General features: G+C 38.0%; 1 protein-coding gene across 1 annotated transcript in view; it reads right to left on the bottom strand.

Annotated features, from left to right (window-relative positions):
• The window catches only part of LOC140329859 (mu-type opioid receptor-like), a 54728-nt gene extending 41528 nt beyond the window's left edge, over positions 1-13200 (bottom strand). The window contains exon 1 of the mRNA XM_072410250.1: positions 12656-13200. Coding sequence (XP_072266351.1) covers positions 12656-13200 — 545 coding nt within the window. The remainder of the gene's footprint in view (positions 1-12655) is intronic.
• Positions 13201-24848: the final 11648 nt, after the last annotated feature.

The following is a 24848-nucleotide window of genomic DNA, read 5'->3' as shown; positions in this document are numbered from 1 at the left end:
TTCTACTTTCAAGCCTCTTTTCAGCTGCTGTTTTAATTCCGTTTCTACTCTCACTTTCAATTCCCTTTTGTTGCTCTTTAGTAAGGTATTCTATGCTAGCTAGGCTTTGTGTTTGGCAAGTCAATATATACAACCTGAGGGTCTTCATGATGTCCATTATAAATGTCTTGTTCATGGAGAAGTATAATTCTTAAGTTTGTTTTGTATTCTTCAATACATTGTATTTTCCCATTATTACTGAATCTGGATATTTTATATCTTCTCATTTATCTCCTGTTATTGTCCAACCCCACCACTATAAATGTATTGTAACTCCTCTATGTGGTCATTTTAAAAAAAAAAAGTATTAAAAATGAAAAACATGATGGAGAAAGAGCAAATGGTCCATTGAGTCTACCCAAATTAGATTTTTTTGGTTGTGTGTTTTTTTTTTAAGTTTTTGCCCTACAAAAAAATCTATGTTTGTCCCAAGTATTTTACCTAAATACAACCTGTCACCTACAGTTGGCATTGCAGCCCTGCACTCTCTTTTCAGTAAAAGAGTTATGACGTTCAGGGCCTCGGATTTCAACAATGTGCGCAGTATAATAAAGTTAATACAACTAGTTAGGAAATAATATTATAATTTCTATTTCTATTACAGAAGTAAATTAATTGCACACCTATTTGCGTGTCATTTGTGCAGATGTGCCTCTTGTTTAAACAATAAAGAGACAGCAAATTACTTTAGTTATAATAAAGAATTATGTTATGTTTATCCAACGTGTAAGTATGATTTTCATTTTGTGGATTGTATACCAGAATATAGAAACAAGCTTGTCTTTTGTTTTATAGTTGGATTGATACTTTATTGTCAACATAACAATACATGCAAAATTCACCAATGGGCTAAATAATTAGCAAATCATTTGCATGCATCTGCTACTGGAAGAGTATTGCATAGATGTTCCCTTTACACAATACATTATCGTGGCTACTCTTATGTGAAATCCACAACATCATTAAACTTTGGCATCTTCTTTATGCCTGAGAATACAGCTATTCATGTTTTTTATTGTTTTTTTTTTGTGTTCAGCTTGTAAGTGTTTACTCTTTTTACGCTTATTTATTTAAAGACTAATTGTGTCCACCACATCGATTGTATATTTTAAACATTTTAATTTTTATTTTGTAATTCTATCTCATCACTAAATTCAAATTATATAAAGACTTTATTTTATACTGTAATTTGCAAACCTAAAAGTAAAAAAAGCAGTATCTGCTTATCAAATGTAAAAGCAATGTTGGGTTGCATAATGGAAAAACGGAATTGTCTAAATATAAATCAGAAAGCATGATTATAAAAAATAACTTTTTGGCATAACCTTGGATAGAGAAGGAAATTAATAAATCTGCTGTCAAGTTTTTATTCCTTCAGTTAGGCAGTTTCACCCCTCTACTTGTAATGGTGATCATTGTTACCTAAACAAAAAATGAGGCTGAATCCAAATGTTTGAGTTGTACAGAAAAATAAATACTATTCTAATGGGGACACAAGGACTGCTGTCTAACAAAAGAAATCTAAAAAAAACCTGACTGCCATACTTCAAAGCTAGAGTAGAAGACACCAAACACTTAAATAGATCATTGTGGAAAGCTGTTTAGACATTAGTAAAAAAAAAAAAAAAAAAAAAAAAAAAAGGCCTTACTTTTAGATAATATTTGACCCCTAATGGAAATGAGTATGGGGCACTATTTTGTTTTCCCAGGGTGGGGGGATATCTGCCCCTCCCCCTTGACGGCTACACATTTTTCTCACTCCATCATAACCTCTTCCCTCTGAAGATGTATTGCAACTTTATGGTCAGATGCCTGGTTACAGCTAGTTCTTTTATATCCACATATTGACAAAAATCAAAACTTCCTCCTGTACGTTTGTGGTCACAGCTTATTAATGAATGTCAGTGTATGGATATGTCTACAATGGATATTCATGATACTGGCAGAAAGTTCTTTATCACATGGCTCCATTGGATTACGTCTTCCAAGCTCTCAGCATATCAGTGACACCTGGGCTTGACCTGAATTGACATTTCTTGACCACTCAGAGAGCTCCCTATTCCGAGTATTCCGAGTCCCATCTTTTACATACTTTCTCGGGTCAAGTTGATGTCCATTGGTAAACCACTGAAATACAGTCCCTTATCACCTTCCCACAATGGGCCCTGATTTTTTAAAGCTCTTCAAGGCTAGAGAAGATACACTTTCATCAGTGAACCTGGGTGATTCAGCAAACCTGGAAAAGATCTGATACAGGATTGAAAACATTTGTTAAAAAATAGCAAATGGCTTTTAGGAAATCAATTCCAGATTTGCTGGATCACCCAAGTTCACTGATGAAATTATATTCTTTTGTATCCTGAATACCAATGTATTGTTCTACAATTATTTCTAAGGAGTCAATATAAATAATACCAACATAAGGCCCCATGAAAACTTCAGAAAGTATTTACAGACGTTCACTAAAAATATTTGCTATCTTTTTGTCCTGAAAAAAACTTCTATGCTTCTCGTAATGTATGCACAGTGATTTACAGCCTGCTGTGCATACATTTTTGGAATAAGCAATAAACTCTGTTTAAGGAGAACTAAACATGATTTTCTCCCATTATGCTCGTATATACTAATTGAAAAATATAGTTTTAATGTAAATTTCACTTCAATCAGAAAATGAACTGAGAGTAATTTATCACTCTTTCCCATTCGCAGCCATGACTGTGTATTGCAGATAATATATAGAGAAATTATATTCTGAGCACATAGTAAAATATACCTAGTTCACCTTTCGCAAATAATGGCATACAGATATGACCAGAAATACATATATGCCCATCTGTATAATTTCATATGAATCAAGTAAAAAAATACATATTCAGCACACAGTAAACCAGTATCAATCCACCTCCAAACTTCTATCAGGAGAAAAAGTGCTGAAGTTTGTATTAAGCAACACACTAATTTTCAACATACTACGTAAATACTTTGTCATGCAAATGTACATAGCCTTTCATGTAACCATAAGTTTAGGCTTTTGTGTACCTATGCACATGCAAATGTATGTGACCGTGCACTTCCATGCACATGTATGTCTACATAGCACACTGTATGAATAGTGACCAATTATGCAAATGGAACCAAGATCTTTGAATATTGTTGTACGGTTATACTCAAACCTGCTCCTGTTGCTGACCCGGCTTGTTTATGACTATGACTTGCTCCTGTTCATCCGTTGCTGACCCGGCTTGTTCTTGACTATGGATGGTTCTTCTTTATTTGTTGTTGACATGGCTTGTTCCTGATTACAGCTTGCTCCCAATCGTCCATTGCTGATCCGCCAAACTTGGGAATCTACCAAAGCAGCCGTTGTCCTGGTCATGTCACTCACTGTTGTCCCACACCACCTATCCAGGACTGCTTGGACCCATGCCACCTAATACTTGCATGCTCCCTGTCTGCACCTTGGTCTCCTGGTCACCAGGAAGTAAATGTGTACCATACTGTTTAATTTACCAGTGGGGCAAAATCTGTCTCCTGCCCTTTTTTTTTTGATCACTTGCAGCTTTTTCCCATGCACATCTTCACCCGGTTGCAAAGACCTGACATTCTTGATTAATCTCGGTTTAATGTAATGTTTTTGAGTCTAATCAATGAAACATATTGGGGCCAGCTTTAGTTTTTTTTTATTGTTTTAGCCCATCACAGCAGTAGTGATCTTGCACCGGGCTAACAACAAATGCTTTGCCTGTGCTTAGTAAAGGTAAGCAAATAAAATATTGACATCTGGAGATTCATGTTTTCATACCGAGAGTCATGCCAGGCAATAAAAAAAAAAAAATGACAGACTTAATTATCCAAGCCACAGTGCCGGCTGATCTATCATGACTGTAGTAAGAATTTTATATCAAATTTCATTAGTCTACAGATAACAACATAAGTCACTTGTACATGGCAGCATCTTCAATATGGGCAGTCTATTATTTCTAACATAGCAATCTCTCACAGAGTAAACCTCAGAGCCCCGAACATGGCAGTTTGTCACACATGGCAATGCCTTAAACATGGACAATCTTTGTAACCTGAGCAGTTTATCTAGTACGACACTATTTGTATTCTCTGATATGTCAGTCTCTAATAAATCAACCACGGGGAGTGCTCAGCTCAGCACTAAACATTACCCACCAGTCAGTGTTTTGTAAAGGTCTCCTGTTAACACTAATGTGCTTTGGAAGATCTAAACTTTTTTTTCAGGGACCTGTTGTTTATTGAATTTTTTTTTTTACAGAAGAAACTTTGCAAAATACTTTTCTTTTACTGGAAACTTCATAGATGTATGCTCTGCCTGAGGCAGAGTTGTGAATTGTGCGCCTTTTCCTTGTGCTAAGAATGCAGCCCGGGCGATGAAACTCCTGTACAAATGCTCACAAGTTATTCAGGAGTGGCTGTTTCATGGGAAGAAAGTTTTCATGCAAGTTCCAGAAAAAATGGTGAAGATGGCTATGCAAGTGAAACAAATTTAATACATGTAAAACTACATAACATTATGTTATGTCCAAAGGGTGACAATGCTGTTGTGAGATTTCACTGTAGAAATACCAATGGTGTCCCCCCAATCTAGATATGGGAAACAAAATATAAACTATATTAATTGGGTATTTAGAAATACAAAAACTGCTATGTTAATGTTGGTAACATCATATATGTCAATATACGTGTAACTATGGCTTTAGGCAATTCAACAGATTTGTGTGACTTCTAGGCTATGTACACATCATCTTTTAAGATCCTTTCCAACAACAAAAGACTGAACGAGCTCTGTACATACAGCAAAGTTTTCCTCTATAGAGAGGGGAGAATGATGGAGAGCCCCCCCCCCCCCCCCCCCTGTGCTCATTCAATACTAGCCTCGATTATCGGACAAGAATCATCTGACCTGTGTACATAGCCTTCTAAATATAAATATATAAATGTAATAAATATTATAAATATACTTATAAAAGATATGTGATTGAGTTCATACATATGCATACCTGCTGAGGGCTTTTTAAGAGGCTCCCATGTTTTATATATATATATATATATATATATATCTATATATATAAATTTGATATAGTATCCCGGCATCCCCAGACATAACAGGACTGAATGAACTTGCATGCACAGTTTTTACATCATCTCTGCCTGGCTAATCAAGATGACCAAAGTTCTGATAGAAGACGTGTGTACACAATCAAGCATGGACAGATGATTTTAAATAAAAAAATTGCTATTGGGCAAGTAAGTCTATTTTAATTGTAGAAGGGACATTACCTATCTGTCTGCAATAAAAGACCTGTCTGGTCACAATGTTTTGTTTTCATGGTTTTGTTTCATTTTAAAGAAGCTAAGATGGCAAGGGGGTGTCTCACCAGCATTGTTAAAATATCACTTTTTGATGCACTTTTTTATCCACTATTATTTCATATACATATTTAACAAGAAGATATGCATACTGTCAAATGTAATTCTCCCATTGAACTTTGATAGAAAAGGAAACAAATCAGCGTACTCCAGGCTGCAGAAACTTTACTTGTTTGATAAAGAACAGCAGGGGATCATCTCTCCCGATATTTCTTCGAAACCCATTTGTAGCATGAAACATGTAGGAGGTGACCTCTGCTGATATTTAATAAACAAGAAAAGTTGTTATAGCCTGTAATGTGGTGATTTACTTTCTTTTCTATTTCTTTCATAGATGTTAACGAAGATTACATGAGGAGCAAATCTTTCACATTGACTAGTGAACTTGATTGGAATGACTAAAAGCTAAAAATGACTTTCAACCATAATGGCTGGAGATGCCATTCTAACTAGAAAATAGTAGTTTTTTGAATAAAGGTTGACATTCAAAAATCCGGCAACTAGGGACCTCAGGAGTGTCGGATTTTGGAAAATCCTGGATTTTTTTTTATACTTACCTCCACACACAGGCCAGTCTTCCTCTCACAGCACCTGCAGACATCTGGCACAGTTAAAGGGAGCAGGGACATCTCAACGTGTATTTAGTTTAACAAGCAAGACCTAACAGCTGTTTCTGCAGAACATCACCATGAAAACATTTGTGGCCAAACAGTGTACTGCAGTCCTTGTATTGTAAATGCGATCCGAAATTCATGTCCGGAAACTAAAGGATCCGGATTATCGATGGCCGGATTTTCGATTGTCAACCTGTATATTAAAACCACAGGTGGCCTTTAATAAATCAGGAGGAAATTAAACTGAGCTCACGTAAAACTTCACATGGAGTTTGATTTACTAAAACATTTAGGCATACTTTGAAACATCAATTCATTTCCAAAGCAGATCAAATCAAATTCTCATTGTATTTACTAGGCACGCACTATGCACACAGGGTGATGAGCACATAATTTACAGTATATATGTGGCTCATTTATAAGCAAATATGGTTTCCTAGGCAGTACACACTTCAGTGTCTGAACATACTCTAGATGAGTAATTGTGTACCTCCTGTGTCTTTGTTTGTATATGTTTGTCATTTGCAGCCCCTATGTAATGTACAGCGCTGTGTAATATGTTGTTGCTTTAAAAATAAAATTTATTATTAATAATAATACTATCAATAATAATGGGATGTTCTCTACTGTTTTTGATCTGGCATCTGTTAGCAGCTTTTTATTCATATTTTGTGTAGAAAAAATACAAGATGAAACATGCACTGAATCACTAAAGGTGACTGTATAAAACCAACAAGAGTACAAATATTAAAGTGCATGCTTTGTGGAAGGAACCACACTAAGCATGCACTGTGTCTGTGACATTTGCAAATACATATTTGCATATGTGACTACATTTAAAAGCTGGTAACAATAATGAATCCCATTTATCATTTGCTCTAATAGGCAATAACTAAGCCAATCTAATTAGACCAACAGATTGTTTAATAAATGTGCCTAAATGGTATTTATCACATTAATTTTTTTATAACTATCTCAAACGAAATGTCAAACAACCTATCATAGGTTTACACCTAAATTTTTGGCAGGCGTTAGGTAAGCTAAATCCAGTTGCTGCTGCTACCCAACCTTTAGGGTGTGTGAAATACCCGGTCCTCCCCTGGGTTCTTAGGTGGTTATACTCCTATTTCATTAAAGAATGCAGTAGTGATGTGGTACTGGGCAAGAGGAACCACAGAGCATACAGAAGAATATCAAATGTACTAGGAGCTTTTTATTGTAAATGTTGTTGAACTATTTTAACATAGCAGAAGCTTGCTTTAAGCTATACATTGCTTAAAGTTACTTTCCAACTCCTCTCTTCTAACTCTTGCTTACTATCGAGCTCTCCTGAAACACTCTTTAAACAAATATCTGTAATTTTCCAGGTTTCTTTGGTCTATTCACATGATGATATGCGTTCTCGTCCTTCTCTTTATCCTTCGGTTACAGGCAGGTGCTAAGTACTGCAGAGAGTGGTGCTAGGTAATGATGTAATGCCATTCAGTATTCTCTAATGAGTCCAGGGCAAATCATTGATGCCCTGGGTTTACAGTGGGTGGGGTGAATGGTGTTGAACAAAATTTATTTGCGAAGAGAAGAACCATCCTATGTTGAAAAGGACAGTGTCAAAGTACTTAACTGAAAATTACTTTTTTATCTTAACTTTACTATATAAAATTCAAGTGTGTAAATGCAACACAGCAAACAAAAGTAACACAGTATATAAAGTAAACATATATCATTTGATAATTCATACCTACCAAGTTCTTTGAAATGAAAAAGAAGGACACCTTCTAATACAAAATTATGTAGGCAAAAGACACACATGTTTATTAGCTAGCTACCTAAAACCTTGAAGAATTAAAGTAGAGCTCCAGGTAAAACAGTATTAAATTATTAGAATTTTAGCAAGAGAACAGAAAAAAATGTTGCTTCAATATTCACTTTTTGTTTGAAAATCTCCCTTGCAGTACTTCTTCTCTGTTACAATATATTCTATGTCTAATGGCCAGTATTATTCAAATCACTTCTTCTGAGCCTATGATGTTCTAGACCAGTAATTTTCAACCACTGTGCCGCGGCACACTAGTGTGGCGTAAGAGAACTTCAGGTGTACGGTGGGAAATTATCCAATTACCATTGTCGAGTGTCTGTGCTGTAGTGACTGGCAGAGTAATGTAATACTCTTCCATGTCAGTGGGTGGCAGTAGGTAGCTTAATTGCCTTGTTTATTCTTAGAGACAAGAGAATTAGCTACAGAGTGTCATTTTGTAACATTTTTGATTAGTAGTGTGATGCAGGTTTTTTACATCGTAAAAAATGTGCCGTGGCTCAAAAAAGGTTGAAAAACACTGATCTAGATTGGCTCTAGCCTGTGACTGGACAGTATAGGAAAAGCACAATGATAATCTCTCTATCTCTGTCACCTTTTGTTGCTGCTTCTTTTTCTAGTATTTCAGTCCTACTCTATAAGGTCTGCATAAACCTACTAAAAATAAATTTCAGGCACCTACAATGCTTTCATTAATAAGCTACATTTATTGATGTATCATTGATAACAGAGTTGTATTTATTTTTTATATCTACCTAGAGTTCGGTTTTTCACACAGTACATAAATGATTGATAGAACTCACAAGTGCTTTTTTATTCACCATCTTTCATTTATACTGGCTTTTCAAAGTAACAAATGCAATAAATTACAGTTTGGATGAAAACTTTAGTGTAGTATAACACTTTGGGTAGATACATTGTAAAATGTTTTAGAGGTTTATACATAAGTCCAAAAACAAGGGATGGTTGGGAGGATAAGAAGGACAGAGGGGTTCAGTACAAAAAGAGTAAAAGCCCCCCTCTCAAATAAAGCACAATGCATGCACAAAACAAGGAATCAACATGATAAATTGGTAAAAATAAATTCTGGCAGAGAAAGTAGCCTGATATTTTTTGCTTCATTCATGCGTAGGGGTAATCATTTAACTGCAATCTAAAAATCAGTCTAAAGGAAAGGTTCAATAGATAGGTTAAGAGCTGTTCAATGTATGCATTATAAGCAAACCGAGTATAGTATGTAATTTAACAATGCCAGTGATGCTATTTTAAAACAGATTACTCTACACAATTAAAGCATAAGGAGGAACACCATGTGGGAATATGATCTCCTGATCTGGAAGTTATTTTGGATAATAAAAGCCCTCTGTTTTGCTTACGGTTCTCTGTTTTGAACAGTAATGGTCCAAGTATAGAAAGCAGCTACTGTATGATGTTTGCTTTTTTCTCATACCACAGATGTGTGTTTTTTGTTGTCCCTGCTGTTTACTGCTCCGCTGCCAATTACATTTGGAAATCTAATGTCCTATAGATGGCAGTCTTTACACATCCGCTGGGCTAAATGGAACTCTTGAGATCTGCTTTCCTGTTCTCCTGCTGTAGTCAAAGAAGAGTTGTTCTCTTTTCTTTTATTTCTATTTGTACTCATAATCATATAGTAGTACCATATTGAAATATAGTAAAAAAAACTGCTTTTTGTTTTACTTATGTTTTCTGTTTTTATTTTTGTATTTATAGAATTTAAAATCATGGTGCAAAAACATGGTAAAAGTAAAAATATATATATAAAAAAAAAATGATACACCAGTTAAAAACTGGAAAGCTGGGAAAGTCTTTTTACACTGTCAACATGTGAAAAAAAAAGTATTTGTTTGATTATTTTAATGTGTGATTAAACATGGAAAGACAAGAAGGTGATTTGCCCAAGTTTTAGTTGACCCTGTCATTAGGATCACCAACTTCATCTAGAGCCACCTGTAAATGAAAACTTAATAGATCACAATTCTATGCCCTGCTGCTACAGGAACTAGGCACTCTAGGGCGGTGGTTGCCAACCTTTTGGAGCTCGAGGACTACTAAATTTACGGACACCGGACCACGCATGCACTGGGAGCCGTGTGTCATTTAAACGTGAAGAAACTTCCCCAGAGTGATATCATGATGCCAGAACCGGCCCACTCTCTCATCGCAGGTCTGAGCCTGTCCGCAGACACAACCTGCCCACCGCTCTGAGACTGCAATCCATACAGGGGACATGGTCCACAGCTCTGGCCAGTGCGCCCCCCCAGCGGGGTCCTTCTCCTGACCTCACCACCAAAATTTTCTTGCAAACCACCAGTGGTCCGTGGACCACCGGTTGGCGACAGCTGTTTTAGGGTGTGTCAGATACTTCCCTCACCATGCGCTCACCAGCAAGTTACACAACTAGTGGAAAGAACTATAGTATGTGGCAGGGGGAGCAGGTATTTGACACATGTAGAAGTTACATGCCTGCAGAAGCCAAGGATCAGCAAATTTTTTTAACACATAGGCTGCCGGGAAAGGTATCTATTTATCCTCCTATTGTACCTAATTACTATAAAGAAACTTGGTGATTCTAATGACAGGATCACTTTGTATGAGCAAAATTGTCAGAATCAAGATTTCTAAAAAAAAAATGGCAACGTATCAACTGTAACCTTTTGTAGATAAGCATTTATGCATATATAATATGTGTATTGTATTAGTTATTGTTTTAGTGTGACCTGAAGCATTTATAATTGCTTTGTATTCATTATTAATAGAGTAAGGGAATAAGCATGGCCAGACCTATTCATTGTTTTTAGGAATTTTCAGGAATTTGAAAATTCTTTAGTACCAAGCAATTTATTACCAAGGAATAATAACTAGTAGTGATTTTCTGTTACATATAACAACCAACTGAATAATCTCTCATAGTTATTCTAATAAACATTCTTATGGGCAGCTGGGTTCTATAAGTAATGGATGTAGTTTTATTGAGGACAGCTCTACAAACTTTAAAAACTTTAAAGTGTATGTCCAACTAAAAGTTGTTTTGTTTTTTTTATAGATTGGTTGGTAGTGATTTTTGAATCACCATATGCTATTATCTGTGTCACCATCTTAGAGTTGAACTACTAAAACATCTCCATAGAATCCCTCAGGAGAGACATCATCATTCGACCTGGCATTGGTCAAAGCAGTTGGTGGACCTGAGGATTCTGTTGGAGATGCCATTCCAATGAAGTTCCCAAGAGATATGAGATGCGGAAGTGGTATTCAACTTGTCAGCATCTAGACACAATCAGTTTGGGAGTACTTGGCCCCATACAGAAAGAACATAACTTAATGAAACCTAACACAATATTGTGTTTACAATTTTCAGTACTAAAACACATTTGCTTTGAAAACAAAATATATTAAAATATTTGACATGTAGAACAGTGCAATACCAGCCAAAATTAAATGTAATACAGTCCCCCAATAATCAATGTGTACTGTATTGTGCACATCAGTATGACTCTTAACAGTTCAATAATAAATAAAACACAGCTGCTTGGTTTGTATATACATGCAATAATGTTAATACTTGAATAATATATATACATATATGGTGTCTGGCATTGTTTCTGATCAGTATAAACATTAAGATATAATTTTGTAGTCCTTCAAATATAATTAAACCAGACCAGTCAGTCTAATTAGAGGTTGCAAGAAGCATCTTATTCTTGCTTATAATGACTGACATGGTTGAGGAAGAGAGTGTGTTGTGCAGGTTATCAGTCATAATCTATTCCTCCTGTTCTCCCTCTAGGTGGGGGTGGGGGTGGATGGGGGGTCTGTGTTATGTCCTTGCCTTCACTATTGTAATATCTGATATATAGCCTTAGACATTTCCAGGCTTCGTGTCATGTCCCCATAAGTCACTGTCTTAGGTTGGTAATGTGATCAGCTGGAGATTAATTTAGTCCTTCTCTCTGTACATTTCCTTTTTCTAAACCAGCTCAGTGCTTATTGACCAACCTCACGCAAGCAATATCAAAGCAGAAACACATAGTCAGATCTGAGTTTACATGGAGAGAGGTGAAGATACAGGAGCCTGATGTATGAGTATCTCATCCAAGGTCTGCTGACCTGCAACCTGCCAGGGCTAGGTGATGTCCCAATACCTTATCCAAAGAAAGGTATTGTGACAGCAAATAACATTCATTATTTCTGTCTGGCTCTTTTTATTGCATATTAGAAGCTAATTTTTTCCCTTCGCCTAAATATATATTATTAGCTAATGCTCTATGGGAATAGGTGATAATAATTGGATGGTGGAATCAATGCCTTCTAGCTTTACCCATTCTCATTTAAAAGTCACTTCACCTGAATCCTTTACTTTTATATTTTTTTTTAGTGAACCCTTCACTACCACTTCTTTCTAGCGATCGCCTAATTTTCCCAAATTCAATTAATGCTTCATAATAATCCCCCTCCTATTATTTAACACTTTCTCCACCACCCTAAGCTTACCAGTTCTATCAAACCTCACCTAACCCCGTCATGCCCATATTGTATTCTTATCATCTACTTTGTTCACTTCTGACTTCTCATTCATCAACTCCCCACATTTGAAATATTGTTGCTAACTACTGCTAATTACTTGGAAGAATATGATAAGGAGCCAGTGATAGCTAGAAGGTTTAAAGTTCTCTAGAGTGCAAGGTGCAGTACTAGCTGAAATGTTTTGGGGTGGAGAAGGAGGGCAGGCATGCTGATGGCCAAGGGAGGGGGGCATCAATTTGCTTACCTGACAATGACATACATGACCAGAACGTTTCCGAAGAGCCCAACCACGCAGATCATGGAGTAGAGAGCTGTGATGATGATTGCTATGATGATGGAGTTGGTGTCCTCAGGGGGAATGTCTGGTCCATTGCATAGAAAGGACTGGTTCCCATCTAGCCTGGTCATGTTCCCCAAGACACCAAATGGACATCGCATGGCAGACAGGGTGGCATTACCACCTAGAGCACCTGTGGTACTGTTGAGCAGAATGTCAGCAGGTGGCAAGGAGCTGTTCAAGGCAATGTCCATTTTGACAGTAGCAAGAGATACTTCAGAGGTAAGACAGGCTAGGATGTGACTGCTGTATGTTTTCACAGTCCCTTCAGTCTCTCTCACATCTTCCTCCTCCTCTTTTGCTACTTCCCCTTCTCCTCTCCCCCTCCTCTTTACAGTCACAGAGAGAAACCTTTCAGCCTGCAAGTAACTAGGCAATGACAGAGAAGAGGAAATAAGCCAATGCTCTGGTTGCAGCTTTAAAGCTGAATAGAGTGGTCTCTGTAGCTGCATTCATTGCCCATGTGTTGACATGAACACTTGCTGCTACCTGCTGCATCCACATCTCTGAACTCATCAGTACCAGTCTGAGCATCTCTCACACACATTGCCAGCCTGCACATACACAATCATAATAGTAACAATCACTGGCACTTTTTATTATACTAAAAAAAAAAATGAATGGTAACCCTGGACCAATGGACTTCACCTAATATCATACAGTATCAGTGTTTCTATAACCCTGAGAGTTATGCATAATCTTCTAAATCCAATCATCTGAACATCAGATATTAAATACCTCAATCCTCAAGTCATGTCAGTGCAACAGCTGCCAGGGTGGCAGTAGCTTCCAATCAATAAACCTTGTGGAAGCCCATGTAATGCAGAGATAAGGTTGTCAGCTCGCTGTATACATAGTGTTTCATTTACCTTGGCTGTCACCACTGATGTAGAGAGCTGAAGGGGACTCAGTGAAACAAGCGTTCATTCCCACCGCACACATTACAGGCATCAGATGGAAAGCAAAGCTTTTCCGCACTGATACTTCCCCACATTCCTTGCTGCTGAAAGTGGAACATGTAGAACAAATATCTTAAATGTGCACTTTAAATGCCATTGTTTTACCTACCAGAAATTAGTTATAATGGGATTACTGAAAATGTTTTCAAAATGTTAAATGCATACAAATGTGCCAATTTAATATACTGTATTAGATTTATTCTTTTCTTAGAGATTCATGGGGGTGGACATTGCTTTTGATGATACTAGTTCCCTGGCTATTACACGGGGCATAATGTTTGATTTACTACTGGGGACGTATCAGGAAAATAAAACTAAACTCACCTATTTTTATTTGCATATATTTTCTTAATGACACAAAGGTCTATGTATAAAACAATGAATCTGACATTACTGGAAATTCATTAACTACCATTGAAACACATGGACATGGAAGATTCTTCACCTAATCGGTTGGTAAATAGACCCCCAAAATATATAAAACACCAAAGGCCCAGATAGGAAACAGTTTTAGGATTTTGGAAACGTCTGTGCGAAGTGTTTTTTTTTTTGTGTGTACAGGTAGTCCCCGGGTTACATGCGAGATAGGGACTGTAGGTTTGTTCTTAGGTTACTACTGTTGTTTCGGCATTTTTGCATCTCTGTGTTGCTATTCTCCTTCATTGTATTTGCAGCTACTTTCTGTCTGAATACATTCACTCAAGCTAAGGCTCCCTGACATTTCTCAGAACAGGTTTTCTCATTATATAAATTATATGTCTTAATAGATCTTTTTAATGTTTAACAATGCAAAAATTACTGTGGTTATATCTGCACTTCAGGGTCACATAAGTCTGACAGGATATAAAAAATATTTATAAATATTCATAGAGTGAAAGGATGGGAGTTCCAGGTAATTGAAACTAATCCAGATCTACACTATAATTTGTCACAATAAAAAGGTATTGTCATAAATTGACAGCCACTGATGAGTATCAATTTATGTGTTTCAGGTTGATGCTTGACCAGCCGTGATTCCCCCGTCTATCTCTGCCCACTTCACCTATAGACATGTCCCCACTTACCCTTGGAGGCTAGTTGCACCGTCCCAGCACATGGTTGCCCCCAGGACTTCAGTCCAGAGAACCCACAAGGACAAACAGGTCCACAGTGACAATAAATGATATAACATCCATTCAAATCAGGGAGAACAGATCAGAGGTCAGAGCTGAGGTCATGCACAAAAAGCAATAAGCCAGGCAACGTATCCAAAGGGCAAAGAAAACTTGAGGTCAGAGTACAGACGGAGGTCAGTCTGGGCAGCAAACAATCAAAAGGCCAGGCAATGCAAAGGCCATAAACTGGTATTAAACAAGTAACACACACAGCAAGACAGGGAGAATTCGGTGTGAGTCGGACTAAATATAGAAGTGTGACTGACAGGTTAGATGAAAATTGCAGAGTGAGTGCTATATCAATCACCAGGTGAGTTCAATACCTTTGCCTCCCATCGTTAAGACATAGCAGCCAGAAATAAGGTATAAACAACAACTTGCTAGAGGACTACAGGTACCACCTTACCAGCATAGATGTTGGTTTGTGCCAAGCTGAGACCAGTACATAACAGTGCCAATAAAGACTACAGAGGGCACATACATGCATAATACAAAAGGGTCGCCAGAAGTCAGAGTGGTCTGAGACCTACTAACTGTATGGGTCTGTTGCCAGATGTCAAAATGAGATTGAAACGCGCCAGTACTGACATGGTGCTTTAATTATTATTAATTAATAATTAAAAGATATAAGGGAAACATGTTTTTCATTTGGCTGAAATATTTGATAAAAAACTACAATTGTAAATTTATTTAAAATTGTAAGTAACTGCAATTGATAAGTACAGCAATATTGTATATTATTTGAATTATTGGATTAAAATGATTATTCTAGACGGTATTCAAAAATGATAGAACAATAAATATATGTGGTTTGCAAGGTAGACCTCTAAAAAAATAAAAGTAAAAGCAACCTCTTTACAATAACTGCTGAATATAAAACATGATAAATTAATTCCACAGCTGTAATTTTTTGGGCCAAGGTAGAGAGCATGTCAAAATTCCACAATGTGGCCAGTTTGGATGAAGTATATCCAAAAGGTTGCCCACCTACGCATTTTTTTTTAAATGAGTGTAAATGGATCCATAGGCACATCGCTATATTAATGCATTATTACTGCAGATTATTACTAGTGGTACATTTAACAAATCAATATTATTAAATTAATGTGGTTGAAATTTAAGGGGTGCCCCACACTTTATTTTAATTAAAAGGAAAATGAATAACTTATTCACACAATATTATTCATGCTCTAGTTGATATCTTGATAAAACATAACATAACTGTTTCTACCATTACTTGGCTGACAAATACAATGATGTATCAGGCTTCCCCTCACTATCCACCAGGAACTTTCTAGAATATCCTGCATAATCATTGCTTGCGAGGAGGCCCTACAGCAGCCATTGCGTGTTCCACTAAACTTGGTGAATCTAATCTCACTCTGATATTACCTTGGCACATTTTGCCTACTGCATGGTACCAATAATAAAGTGCTCTTTTGGACTGTATTTGTGTGGAGACTATTCACGTATAACTGACATTATTTTTGAAAATGATGATGTCATAGCAACTTATAGTTAATATTTCATAACTTTTGATTCTTGTTTCTATACTGGTCTGATGTAGAAAGAAATAGATCTGTGAAACGCATCAGCGATTGCCATAACAAAATATATCTGCAATAATCTTTGATCAAATATTTGTATATAACTAACTGTAGGAAGTGAATTACTTCCACGTATAGCACCTATCTTGTCTATAATGGTCAGTAATACTTTAATATAACAAAACTGTTGTCTATGTCAGTCTCTGTGTTTTACATGTCATCATTCAAGTTGAATAAAGTGATGTACATTTTAATAAATTTGGGTGTAGAATAGATATTAAAAGCGCCATTACATGGTTGCTGCATCAGAAATGTATTTGTAATCCAATTATACAATATCCCTATAATTACCTTTAGATTTTAGAGAATTTAGATAACCATATAATTTACAGTCTCGCCATAAAATTTCTTTTTTACTTATACCACTAATTATGTAGTACAGTGACCTCACTAAATAATTCATTTATTTTATATCTAATCATGTAGTTTCTAGCTGGCAAATCTTTAAAATTATTAACAATCAGAATATAAAATCTATGGCTATAAGCTTAATAACTTAATTATTTTAAGTCTTTTTTTTCTGATGTTTTTAGTGTAAGATATATTTGTTTTTGTATCATTAACCGTTAGGAATATGTGCTGAAACACTTAATGTACATACGTTTTCACCTAGTCTTCCTTTATAATTTCAGAAATGCATATTGATCCTGCTAATGAAGTCCTCCTCATGTCACTTCCAGTGATAGGAGGAAATTCAGTTGTACTTATCTTGAGTTCAAAGCAGCAATGTACCCCATGTAGATTGTACCTGCTGTTGTTACTGACTTCACCTGGGGCTCGGTATTAGTAGGTCAATATGTTTTGGCTTCACATACCCTACTCTGCTGTAGCATTGGACCTCAATCCTTGTACATGAATCCTTTAATCTGCACCTGGACTTGTACCTGTACCCGAATCTCTGCTGTGCCACTTGCTCTTTGAAATCCTGTCCTTGCTCTGGTTATTACTTACCTGTTATATATAGCTTGCTGTCATTGTGTATGTTAGTGGTGGTTGCACTGTTTAAGATGCACTATTATTTGTTGTGTCTTGTATGCATTTACTTCCAATAAATATGCTTAACATATGCCTGACTTTGTAGCATGTTATTTTATGCTGCCAGTGCTGGTTTCCCTTCTGTTCCTGCTGGGGAGACAATATTTTAATGTCTGTCTGAATGGCCAATTGGGACTAACCCAAATATTTTGCCATTGTGAAGGAGGACACAATTTATTCTATGAATAGTCGCCATTCAGTTGAGTTATAGACTGGAATTCCAAATTTCAAGTTTCCAAGTATGTTATGGCAATACACAAAGCCACTGTCAGTTATATGTACTGCAGAAATGCAATTTCTCTGGTTCGAAAGTACGACACCTTTGTTCTTTTTTCAAGTAATTTTTTCTCACACAATCTTATAGCTAGGAGTTCTGAAGCTTCGATAGTCCCAAATCACGTGGCAAATCACTCAACTCATGCTGATCTAATCCCTTACAAACAGAGTACTCTTCAATTTCAAACTCTTCATCCATGTTGTCACCTAGTTCATCACCATACTCATGTTCCACAAGAGAGGGTAGTGTAACGAAAACCGGCACTGGGATTTCATCTGAATGAGCCACTGGGCATATAGCGGATGGTAGACTAGGATACTCCATGTTACATTTATTTTTCTTGTTATATCCTGAAGTTTTTACTATACAAAAGTAACAGTAACTGAAATGATCTCCTGGCTCTCACCAAACCATAGGTATACCAAATGGCATCTTATCATGTGTTCCCTTTGTCCACATCCGTAAACCCTCGACACACTGTTTGCACACCTTATGAGGGGGCCAAGACTTATCTTGATCACCGAGTTTAACTTTGAAATATGCCAAATAGGCTTGCTCTACAAATGTGCTGATGTTCGCCCTTTGACTGGGAATGGTGAAACTGCCACAGATATTACAAAATGAATCAGGGTTGTTTAGGCACCTAAGATGAGAAACAGCAGAGCCAGACATGATCTGAAAGAAAGGAAATACGTGTGTAAGTAGAAAAATACATTTTGCTTATTCACTATGTAGAGCAGCGCACAACCTCTGACCACACTGTCTTGCGTGTAAATGAATAGCCAATACAAATCCACGCTACAGTAATCACATTAATATAAGCGGTAGAGAAAAAAAAACTGACGTCATAGAAGAAAACTAACCACTTTCAGAATCATCATACCTATTTTAGTGTAAATAAACTTAAAAATTTAAGTCAACAAAAAATTTGTTCACAATTGTTCCCCAATGTTATCATTGTTTTCTCACTAAGAAAAGGATAAATATGCTGAATTAGATTAAAACTGCCCAGCTGCCCTTCATATACAGAAGAAATCCTAAGAGTCTAAACAGCAACACTACGTAGAGGTCAGAAAACAGTAAATACCAAGAATAACATCACTGATAAGTTCACCTTCATCTGCCTGCACCTAATCTGCCTTTTTCCTCTTTCTAACTGGTATGTCACCCATTCTGACTGCCTTCATAAACTACAATGCAAATCTGACTGTGTATGGTATATCCTGCATTTTACAATTTTGAATTTGGACATTATCTCTTCACTATACCTTTGTTCCAGTTGAACAAGTGAACATTGTCCAAGTGAACATTGATATGTAATGCCCTGCTAACCCCTCCCCTACCCAGGTTCAACTGATCGTCCAAATTCCTTGTTACTTGCACTAGTCTATCTATATTTAGGGCCCAAAAGTACTTTTATTTAAACGTCAGGCATGGTCACATGGGACCCGGGTCACGTACCCAAATTCCAAGTGTCAAAATTTTAGTTGCAATGGAAAATAATTCAGGGAATAGAAGCAGGAATTGGAACAGGATTGAACACACCATTACACTTTGCAACTCCTATCTCATGCCTTTGGAATAATACTTTATTAGGAACCGCCTAGACTCCAACACAACTTCTGCTGCCATCCTAAACTGCCTTTTCACCAAGCCAACCCCCTGACTGACTCATCCTATGCCACACCTGGAACTCAACAAGCTTAAAAGCCTCACTACAACCAATACTACAGCTGCGCTCACATGGACTTCAGTTTGCCACATTTTTTAATGTTCTCCTGTGATTTACCATAATCTGTTACTATGTATCCTTCACCCTGTACTCCCTTTTCTTTTTCTATCCCCTCTCCTCCCTAGTCTGTTAACTCCTTGTCTGTCAGTTCCTTCAATCTTCTGCTTTCTCTCTCTGTACTCTTGCACCTTTTTTGTTTACAGCTACGTGCTGGTGACATCCCCCAACCCTGGTCTCCAAAACAGCCTCTCACTTCCCTACCCTTTCAGCAAAATACTTCCTCCATCTAACCCTATTCCCATTCACCCAACTAAAATTTACTAATTTTAATTAATTTCCTTCTCTGGCGGTCTATGGAATGCTGGAACTATTGGCAATAAACTAACCTCTATCCACAACCTTCTCCTCTATAAATCTCCAAACTTACAGGCTCTCACTGAAACATTTCTCCTCACTGAGGCTTTCCTCCTCAGATTCTGCACTCTCTTATGGAGGCCTGCACCTCACACATACCCCTAGACCTGGCAACAGAGTAGGTGGTGGTGTAGGACTCATTCACTCCCATAAATGTACATACACACACAAAAGTCCTTCTTACCCAGCCCCCTCTCATTTTGACCTCTTTTGAAGTCCATTCCATCAGTTTTTTCCGTCTGCTACCCCTCATTTTTGCTGTTGTCTATCGACACCCTAGCCCAGTTTCTTGATTTTTAAACAATTTTTCCCATGACCTGCTCACCCTTATCCTTGTATCCTTGGTGACTTTATTGTTGCAGTACATGATCCCAACCATCCTTCCTCATTCAAACTGCTCTCCATTACCTCCTCCTTTGGACTCACACAGAACATAAGTAGCCCCATACGCATTGCTAGACACACATTAGACCTGGTATTTTCCAAACTCTGCAACCTCACTCACCTTGAAAATGCACCATTTCCCCTTTCTGATCACAACCAAATCATCTTCAACCTATGTAATTCTTGCCCTACTTTGCCACATTCCAGTCAATGGCAGAAAAAAATATGTAACCTTAACCACAACCAATTCTCAAACTACCCCACGTTCTCACTATTCCCCACTCTTTCTAAATCATCACTAACCTCCCTCAGTCTATAAAAGACTCACCAATTACCTGAACACCGACTCTCTCCTTGACGCACTCCAGTCTAGCTTTCGAGCTGCCCATTTCACCAAAACAGCCCTTACTAAAGTCACCAATAAAGCCATCAGAGAAAGTCTCAAGGTAATTTTTCCCTCCTCCTCCTAGATCCTCTGCTTTTGACACTGTTGTTTACCCCCTCCACCCAAATCATTGATTCCATTGGTATCAGTGACACTGCTCTCTCTTGGTTTGCTTTCTGTCTGACCGCTCCATTCAATGATAATGGCCCCTCCCCCACTCTCCTCCCTGTTGGTGTTCCCCAAGGGTCAGTCCTTGGACTGATTCTCTTTCTCTGTACACCTCCTCCTTTGGTAGTCTCATAGCCTCCTTTGGTTTACAGCACCATTTGTATGCTGATGATGCTCAAATCTATCTGTCCACTGTCTTACTTGTCTCCCTCAGTCCTGGATAAGGTTTCATGCTGCCTATCAGCCATCTCATCATGAAAGGCCGATAAGCTTTGGAAACTCGACCTGGATGAAAACAAACATCATCTGGCAACAGAGTAGGTGGTGGTGTAGGACTCATTCACTCCCCTAAATGTACATACACCCTAGCCCAGTTTCTTGTTTTTTAAATAATTTTTCCCATGACTTCTCACCCTTATCCTTGGTGATCTTATTATTGCAGTACATGATCCCAACCATCCTTCCTCATCCAAACTGCTCTTCATTACCTCCTCCTTTGGACTCACACAGAACACAAGTAGCCCCATACGCATTGCTAGACACACATTAGACCTGGTATTTTCCAAACTCTGCAACCTCACTCACCTTGAAAATGCACTATTTCCCCTTTCTGATCACAACCAAATCACCTTCAACCTATCTAATGCTTGCCCTACTTTGCCACATCCCAGTCAATGGCAGAGAAAAATCTGTAACCTTAACCACAACCTATTCTCAAACTACCCCACGTTCTCACTCTCCCCCACTCTCTCTAAAATAACATGTCCTGATAAAGCTGCCACTCAGTTCAACCACACTCACTCTTTCTTTGGATCTAGATAAAGTTGACCCTGCCAACTTCCACTACCCCCATCCTGCTAACCCCCAACCCTGGCACAACAATCACGCCAAACATCTACAAATGACTGTTCGTTCAGCTGAGCACAAGTGGAGGAATTATGGCCAGCCAGACTACAACACCTTAACACTCCACCCATTGTCACCAAGCAAAATTATTTCTCTGCAGTCACATCCTCCCAAGCTTCCAACCCACGCAGCCTTATCTCAACGATTGACTCCCTGCTAAACCCCACACCTGCTCCCCCCACAACCACCTTCTATGCCCAAGACATTGCCACCTGCTTTAGAGATAAATTTGTCAAAATCAGAAATTATGTCTTTGCTCACCTTGTCTTTGCGCCACTCAAACCATATTTACCCCTTCCATCTTTAAATCATCACTAACCTCCCTCAGCCCTGTTACTCTGGATTAAGTCTCCTCTCTTCTCTCATTATCTCCATCTACTACCTGTCTGTTTGACCCAGTTCCCTCTTATCTACCCCATGCCTACCCCTCTACCAATCAACCTTTCCCTCTCTACTTTTCAGCTTTTAAACAGGCCATTATTCTCCCTATCCTGAAGAAACCCTCACTAGACCCCTGCGTTCTAGCTACGGCCCTATTTCCCTTCTTCCATGTGTCTATAAAAGACTCACCAATTACCTGAACACCAACTCTCTCCTTGACGCACTCCAGTCCGGCTTTCGAGCTGCCCATTTCACCAAAACAGCCCTTACTAAAGTCACCAATAAAGCCATCAAAGAAAGTCTCAAGGTAATTTTTCCCTCCTCCTCCTAGAACCTCTACTTTTGACACTGTTGTTTACCCCCTCCACCCAAAACATTGATTCCAGTGACACTGCTCTCTCTTGGTTTGCTTTCTCTCTGACCGCTCCTTTCAATGATAATGCTTTCTCCCCTACTCTCCTCCCTGTTGGTGTTTCCCAAGGGTCAGTCCTTGGACCGGTTCTCTTTCTCTGTACACCTCCTCCTTCGGTAGTCTCATAGCCTCCTTTGGTTTACAGCTCCATTTGTATGCTGATGACACTCAAATCTATCTGTCCACCCCTGACTTGTCTCCCTCAGTCCTGGATAAGGTTTCATGCTGCCTATCAGCCCTCTCATCATGAAAGTCCGATAAGCTTCAGAAACTCAACCTGGGTGAAAACAAACATCATCCCCCGCCCCTCACTTTCCAAATCCCCCTGGCATATTTCTAAATGTTAATAACACCTTTATTCATCCCTCCCCTCAGGCACATTGCCTTGGCATCACCTTCAATTCTGGCCTTTCCTTTACTCTCCATATTCAGAACATTTCCAGGTCCTGACCCTTTCTCCTGCACAAAATCTCCAAAATCCACCCCTACCTATATCCAGAGACCACTAAACTCCTTGTACTCGCTCTCACCATCTTTCTGACCTGGTAGAAAAATATTCCCCTAGCTGCTTCCTTCCCTCCTCCAATGACCTACCAATGATCACTCATAACCTCATCACATGCATAACTCCAAGACTTTTCTAGAGCTGCCCGACTCTCTGAAATGGTCTTCCACATCCTATTCCGCTTGCTCCTACTTTCTATCTCTTAAAACCCCCACTAATTCCCTTTATTTCATATTCCCCCTCCTATTGTGTAATACTTCCCCCACCTCCTAGATTGTAAGCTTTTCAGGGCAGGGTCCTCTCCTCCTCCTGTGTTAGATTGAAGCTACTGAAACAAAAATTTCAGCTTTATATCAAGCTAGTTAGCATTTTTTCGAATGATTTTAGCAAAAACAGTTTAAATAATCTTTTGTTTGAAGGTTTGTTTCAATTATTTAGTCTGTCATCGCTTAGTTAGAGGATATCTGATCAGAGGTTAACACTAAAGCCGCATACACACGTGCAATAATAGTTGTTGGAAAGGACCTTTCACCATCCATTCCAATGACTAGCACTGCACAATGCTGTACATACAGCACTGTTCTGCTCCATGCAGAGGGGAGGGGGAGAGCAACTGAGCGGCACCCTGCTGAGCACTCTCCCCCTTACCTTGCATTAGGATAGTTATTCATCCATCGTCCGTGGATCCGCCAGGACAGTCATTCGGACGATGGACGACTGGCGTTGTACACGCCAGAACCGTTGGACGTGTGTACGTAGCTTTAGTGTTGGTGTTTAAATTTGAACTCAAACTTGTTGAGTTTATTCTCTATGATGTAAAAAGATGGAACAAAGGAAGAGGCTTTGCTGGCCAGCATGGAAAAAAAGCAGAAAAGTTAACAGCACAGGTATTAAAGTAAAATACCCTTTAAACTGTGACCCCTGTCATGGCACTTACAAAGGATAACACCTGAAAGACTATCATGCATTGTATTGAATACAAAACATAAAATAGAGAAAGACACAAAGGACAACCAAGAAAAGGTGGAAAGAGGAAGTGAAGAAATTGAAACTGGGATGAGAAGAGCAAAGGAGTAAGCCTGAGACAGATAAAAAGCTTCTTGGAAAAATTACAACACAAATGACAAAAAAAAAGTTATACTGTAATAAAAATAAAACGCAACTTTGCAAGGCAAAAACTCGATCCAAAACTTATATACAGAGAAGTACTTTCAGTTATTAGAAGTGGGCTTCCAGGTGCTCATGTACTCACTGTACAAGTCCAAGGTAACGCCAGAAATGGTGGAGTCAGGTAATGTCATCCTGGACATGGCGGAGTCTCTCCACCATCCTAACGGGGTAATTTGTGAGACCTGACTTTGCTAGAAACATGTAACTCTGTTATCAACATTAATTATCTACCTCTCCTGATGAAAACGTTGATTTTATCTGCAAAACATGTTGAGCCAACCTGTTTGAAGGTGAAGTACAAAGCCTGAATAGGCAAATTTTAATGTAAATGATTCAAATTGAAATTCTGGTGACATGTAACTTTTATTCAAGTTTCACGGATGTTTTTAATATGTGTGTAAATAATGATAATAAAAGATGTTTTTTTATACAGTTAATTGAAAGAGGAAAAGGTTCTAATAGATGCACTTAATGCCAGTCCCATAATTATTTAGATTCATAAAATGAAAGAGTGGGGGTCTAATAACTCCCCTTTTTGAAACTTTTTTGCGATGGCAAATGTAATTATTTATTGAGTTATTATAATAAGAAAATTAAACATAAATTTTATT

The sequence above is a fragment of the Pyxicephalus adspersus genome, chromosome 4, assembly GCF_032062135.1.
Source record: "Pyxicephalus adspersus chromosome 4, UCB_Pads_2.0, whole genome shotgun sequence".
Taxonomy (NCBI): Eukaryota; Metazoa; Chordata; class Amphibia; order Anura; family Pyxicephalidae; genus Pyxicephalus; species Pyxicephalus adspersus.
Note: the sequence above shows the minus strand (reverse complement) of the source record. Positions and strands in the feature narration are given on the sequence as shown.